Source organism: Haplochromis burtoni, unplaced genomic scaffold (assembly GCF_018398535.1).
Source record: "Haplochromis burtoni strain Fernald_Lab_line unplaced genomic scaffold, NCSU_Asbu1 Contig_571, whole genome shotgun sequence".
NCBI classification, from domain to species: domain Eukaryota; kingdom Metazoa; phylum Chordata; class Actinopteri; order Cichliformes; family Cichlidae; genus Haplochromis; species Haplochromis burtoni.
In genome coordinates, this window is record NW_024582932.1 from 66,522 (window position 1) to 72,759 (window position 6,238).

Genomic DNA, 6,238 nt, shown 5'->3' on the forward strand with positions numbered 1-6,238 from the left:
TTTTAAAAATGATGGTAAAATGTAAGAGAATGTAAGTACAATCAATGCAATGTATAATAAGTGCTAAATAATTACTACAGCTACTAGAGGGTTTTCTCAATGGAAATTCGTTATGGGCCACTGGGTTATGTCGCTCTTTCATATGACACACCTGGAACATCTGCTGGAGACTGCTAAGCTAAATTACAACATAGGTACTGGAATAAGCTGCTTGCATAGCAAACCTATATAGAGCTGAAGTCATGACATAACAAGCAAATTGAATTCTGTGCCTCTAGTTTTTAGTGAATCAAGCTTTTACAAATTGCTTTCGACACTCCTCTCAGATGTAATTTTGTCATTTACTTCACAAAACGGAATATTTTTACATAATCTAAGACAAACCGGCAGCCATAAAGCACTTAATAAGAATACATTGTGCTTAAAAAATATAATCAGCCCACACAAGAAACACCTACAAGTGTTACAGTGCAGATACTTAAATGATCATGATCTGGCTATCATCCATATCCTTAATTCACCAGTGATCTCTTCTGACAGCTTGTGTCTGGCCAGCTGTTATCACAGTCATGCATGAACTATGGCCCAGAGCCACTCTTCAGGGCTCACTAGTTACCTAAATAGTGACCAAATAATATTTAATGTTTCTCTTAAAACAACTTCACAGTTATGTAAATGAATGAAACCACATTTACGTCACGCTGTTCGAACACTTCTGTCCCTCAGTTATTTTGACTATCAGGGATTTTCCAACATGTTTTCGCACTATTGGAATAGAAGTTTCAGTTTCCCTTCAGCCTGCTTTGACGTCATGTTTTTTTCAATCTCAAAAAGGTGGCGTCAGCAACCTGTTAGTTTCAGTGTGACATTATTCTTTAGATTTGAAGTCAAGAACTTTTTTTGCTTTAACCGTCCACTTTACGTAAGTCTGCTGTATCGTAATAAATATTACTTCAGTAATATGTGTGTCTGTTTTTAACTATCAGATTTTGATTTTCTGGTTTGTAACCTGTATTTCGGTGTCACTGTTCTAATCAGCCTCTAGATAAACATGCTTTTTTTTTTTAACTCTTTAGAAACTCACCTGCCCAGCACCGAATACCAGTCAGACGATGCTGAATATTTGTGGGGCAGCATTCCACTGCTGATAAGCCAGCTACTTCCCTCAAGTGTTGGTGTATTTAAAAAAACAGCGTTAAAAGAAATATGAACTCTGGACATCAAAATATTACTCTGTACTACTGTTTATATTCTCCCTTGAGCTGTATTGGCGAAATGAACACAACTTAAAAGATTAGAACATTTCCATGTTCCATGTTTTTCAGATTTCCCCCCAGCAACTCTTGTTCTTTGTTCACAGAGCCAGACAAAGGCCAAAGATCACCATTATTCAGCTCTTTGATAGCTTCTTGCTAACAATTCACCTTGGGGTTTTGCATACCATTTAGTGTTAATGTGGCCATGTCTATCTAATTATCAGCAGTGTGTGAAAATAAACTCCAACAGGACGGTCTGCTTCTTACATTCACAGTGACCACTCTCACAGATGTGACAATCCACATCACAAGGCTTTAAGTCACATTACCCTTCACTCCCCCGAGGCTTGAGTGCTATTTGTCTTCATATAGGCTTTGGCTTGTTGTTTCTTAATGGGATTTGGGTAGGGGCTGCCTGCAGGGCCTTTGGGAAGCCCACACGATGGTGAAATCCACACAATTCCCATACCGTCGCCTCAAACTAAACCTATGGGAAAATCCTCAGACTTTCTAAGGAAAAGTCTGTTTCCATCTGTGTGTAAATGTTTTAAAATATAGTGTATTCTTTTGGCTTAAGACTGACTCATGGGTTTAGTTCATTATTGCATTATAATCAAACTTCACGAGTGTGTGGTGTATCACTGATGGGGAGTTGTGGAAAGATTAAACTTCTATTGATCCAGAAGAATTTTCCAAGGCATCCTTGGAGGTGATTATGTCACAGCTATGGTTTAATCGTCACTGCTTCCAGGCGCTGATTGAAATCAGCGGTTACTTTACAAGCTTACAAGCAGACATAATGATGACTGTGAACGCACTCACATGCACGTACAAAGACATGGGATGACTTAAATAACTACTTTTATTAAAAGCTTATCACATGGTGTTTCACTGGGATTAAATTTTGCAACACAAGCCATTAGTTGTGCATGACAGAAAAACAACTTTCCTTCCTGTTGGGTTTGCATGTGTTTCTGGTAATGTTTTGGCTGACTCACAAAAGTGGCCCAAAGAACCAAGTTGCTGAACAAGGAAATTAAGATTTATCTGATTCGAGGTTTCTATACAAACAAATAAAAAATAAACACATTGGAGACGAAAGCCCTCCAATGTGTCACATATAGGGGGTGGGGGGTTCACGTCTCACATGAGGCATTTCATTGTTTTCTATGCCCTTCCCTCGTTAGGCACAACCAGCACGTCGGCCACATATTTCCTAATCATTATCATAATTAACATCTTATATTGTAATTCAGCTTGACTTGTTAAATCCTAGTTGGAAATATTGAAACTAGTGAAATGTTTGTGATGAGAGGAAGGGGGGGGGGAAACATCATTGCTAATGGATACGCAACAAGCTGTGTGTAGAAATCACAAAAGGCTGGCTTTTCCCGTAAGTTATTTAGAATGAGTCAAGCGGTAGTAAGCCCAAAGATCAGTGATGTCGAAACTAAGGTGTGGCAAGTCTGTATGAATACTGAGGCTATCAACCACGCTGACTATGCGATAACAGCCGTACTGCACCTTTAACTAAACACTGGCCAGAGTATTTACTGAGTGACGTAAGACGCAGACTGCGTGACGAGTGTGGGCAGGCAGGGCAGGCTCTTTGTCAGGTATCCAGAAGTTAGTATGCTCACACCGGAAATCAAAGCATTATGATTGGGAGTCTGTGATAAATTCCTTAAAACGATTAATTAGCAATAAAAACATCTAGAATTAAATTGAATATGATTTAAATAAAAAAGATAATGTATTCGATGAGTGGTAAAAACATAATACGGTGAGATTTACTGCATGGATCGATATAGCCCTTTTATTTTGAAGGTGCAAACAGGAAGCAGTTGTTTTCCGCTACATTCGACTTGATTGTGAAAAAGAAAGCTACGGACGCACGGTGGCTACTTGAACGAAAACGGGGGAAGCTTGCTCAAGAACCGGTAGGGCTGTATTCGGGACCTCAGCATGCCACAATACAAATGGTGAGCGTGGGCGCAAAACAACTGTATTCACCTCCTGAACGGCGATAGTTGACAGCCACGCCCGGTTTTCAGCAACCGGAGCCCGTACAAAAGTGCTGGCGGAGGTGCAACGGTGAGCGGTTTGAAACCCAGCAGGGCGGCTAGCGGGCTCACAGCGGAGAGGAACCAGCAGCAGCGGCGGCGGCTGTTTTAGGCACCATGAGAGAGTACAAAGTAGTGGTTCTCGGGTCCGGGGGCGTCGGTAAATCGGCACTAACCGTCCAGTTCGTGACGGGATCTTTCATAGAAAAATACGACCCCACGATAGAGGATTTTTACAGGAAGGAGATCGAGGTTGACTCCTCTCCGTCCGTCTTGGAGATCCTGGACACGGCTGGGACCGAGCAGTTCGCCTCCATGCGAGACCTGTACATCAAAAACGGCCAGGGTTTTATTCTGGTCTACAGCCTGGTGAACCAGCAGAGCTTCCAGGACATCAAACCGATGAGGGATCAGATCATTCGGGTGAAACGGTACGAAAGAGTGCCGATGATTCTGGTTGGAAACAAAGTGGACCTGGAGGGGGAAAGGGAGGTTTCGTCCGGTGAAGGGAAGGCTCTGGCGGACGAATGGAACTGCCCGTTCATGGAAACTTCAGCCAAAAATAAAAGCTCTGTGGACGAACTGTTTGCAGAAATAGTCCGACAGATGAACTATGCCTCAACACCAAATGGCGACGACCAGTGCTGCTCGTCTTGTGTTATTCTTTAAGGAAAATGGACAATCACAAAGTTTTCTTTGCTCGGTTTTAAGTTTGCAATGGTAAGTTGGAACACCATACACCGAAAGTGTAAACCTGACACGGTTGATTGTTCAATGCAGTGACAAGAACTATAAATAAACAGCGTACTTATTACCAACTTGCCCACATTAAGTACTGTTTAGCGAGCAGCAAAGCACCGGATGTAAGCTAAACGTGTCATTTTAATGCGTAGCCTGAAGTTTGTTTTTTGTCAGTACTTAGCTATAAAAACTCAGCAGTACTTTTTACCGGTAACGTACAGTGGGACACTTGCAGTCCATTGTTTTGCTAAGCAGATAGGGGAAGTCTCTGATTCATTTGCAGAACTGGATGGGGCATGCCAGTGGCACACTTAATTAGGTTTACAAACTTTTGTGGCTCAATCGGTGCAGCTACAGTTCGGAGCTATTAAAAGAACTGCCAAATGCCATATTCCAGAATGGGGTTTACAGGGAGATTCCAGTGTTTTTGTGTGGCCTACATTTCAAGAGTCAGCAAGTTCGAGATAGATTTAGCTTTGGAGGAAATCTGTTTTCCCTAGAAGTTGTTCTAGTTCATTCATGACACTTTCTTTTTCTCCGCCTTTCTTGTTTGTGGCAGTGTGTTGCAGCAAGTCTGTACTGTTGAGCTCTTCTTCGTGTCTCGCCCTGGCCTTGGAGGAAAATGAAGGGAGGAATGCTGCAGGGGGACGAGGAGGAGGGGGAGCAACTGAGACAGGGAGGGGTCCACTCTTCAGGAATTCTGCTGGGTTGGAGTATCTGTACTGCACGATCGGTGTCCGCCATTGATGTCAACACAGTGTCAGATCCAGAGTTTCAGCCTCATCCCCCCCCCCTCCTCACCAGTTCCAACTGTACTTCCAACTGGAACTACATCCCAATGGAAAAGATGGAAAGAAACACTTAAAGAAAACTCATAAATGGATATTTCTGTATGAGAAGAACACAGGGAGATAGAGTATATATTTTGTTAAGTAACTGCACAGTCTGGGACAGATAAAGAGTTGGGCCGCCTGATCAAATTTGGAGCAACGCTCCACAACACTCCAAATCCTGCTTTCTTTTCCAAAGTCAGAAGAAATTGACGCCACGTCTCTGGTGGTGGAGAAAATGTGACGAGTGCCACTTCATGTTTTTTTTTTACTTCACTTTCTCTTTAAGTGTGTGAGAGGACCCTAACTGAAGTGACACAAGGACACTGACCCGATCGCCCTTGTGTCAAGTGCCTTTCCGAAATAAATCAGCTGTTCAGATTTAGTGCCAACCCACAACCAAAACAACCCTTCAACATCACAATCCACAAACTAGTGAACTCTTCTACTGGATAGTGTCGTAAGGATGGAAGCTGACGATGAAAAACTACAGCAGGCTTCTCTTGAATGGAATGGCAGTTTTCTGTTTGTTTTACTTTGGCCTTTTTGAAGTCTAAGGTGTTAATTTTTGCAATGTCTGCTTGGTCTGGATGAACCCATGTCTTGAAATGCACAGGTACTGGAACCCCTTAGACATGATCACAACACCCGACACTTAATTTCCAGGCCAATCAGTTCAAAGGAGTTCTGTTTTGTTCTGTTCCTTTTGTTGTTTTTAACAGGAAATGTGATAATGTACCATTGACAAATCTAACCTGATTGTAAGTTTAATTTCAGACCAGCCATTTAACAGTTGGCTGTTTTGAGAAAAAAAAAAAAAAGACTTTTAATACAAATGGCTTTTTTAAAAAAGAACCCAGGCTGTGTTTTCTTTTTTCTTTTCTTTTTCTTTGGGGACATCTACTCATTTCACCACATGTCACGAGAAGTTCGGTGAAGAATTTAGCTTAAACAGCAGCTGAGGTTTGCTTAAAAGCACACAAATAATTTGGCTACTAGAAAACCCTGCATTAAGCTGTTGCTGAAAAAGTAAATGTTCAGTGTGCTTATTTTACAGTAACATGACCCCCCCCTAAAAACAACCCAAATTTACACGAGCTGCTTCACGGTTCAGCATGTGTGGTGGACCTACTCCTAACAGGAAATAGAACTACAATATGAAAACGCTGCAAAATTGCTGGTGTTTATTGCTCTTTGTGTCACAAACTCGATGGGCAGCTATACAAGCTCAGCTACTTGCAGCGTTTGTGGAAACATGAAAGCTGCTTTTCATTGCTTCAGAAATCAAGCTTTGGCTTTCTACCACTGTTGTTTCTCATCATTAAAAACAAAACTTGTCATGTGGTTA

The 6,238-nt window shown here is 41.8% G+C and overlaps 1 protein-coding gene across 1 annotated transcript; it reads left to right on the plus strand.

The window, feature by feature from the left end:
• The first annotated feature begins 3,119 nt into the window (after positions 1 to 3,119).
• Positions 3,120 to 5,696, plus strand: LOC102313648 (ras-related protein Rap-2b). Its single transcript, XM_005948728.2, has 2 exons — positions 3,120 to 4,039; positions 4,620 to 5,696. The coding sequence occupies exon 1, from the start codon at positions 3,437 to 3,439 to the stop codon at positions 3,986 to 3,988; it is 552 nt and encodes a 183-aa protein (XP_005948790.1). The 5' UTR covers positions 3,120 to 3,436; the 3' UTR covers positions 3,989 to 4,039; positions 4,620 to 5,696.
• Positions 5,697 to 6,238: the final 542 nt, after the last annotated feature.

Coding starts and splice junctions, on each gene's coding strand:
- LOC102313648 (XM_005948728.2), top strand. CDS start 3,437: ATGAGAGAGTACAAAGTAGTGGTTCTCGGGTCCGGGGGCGTCGGTAAA.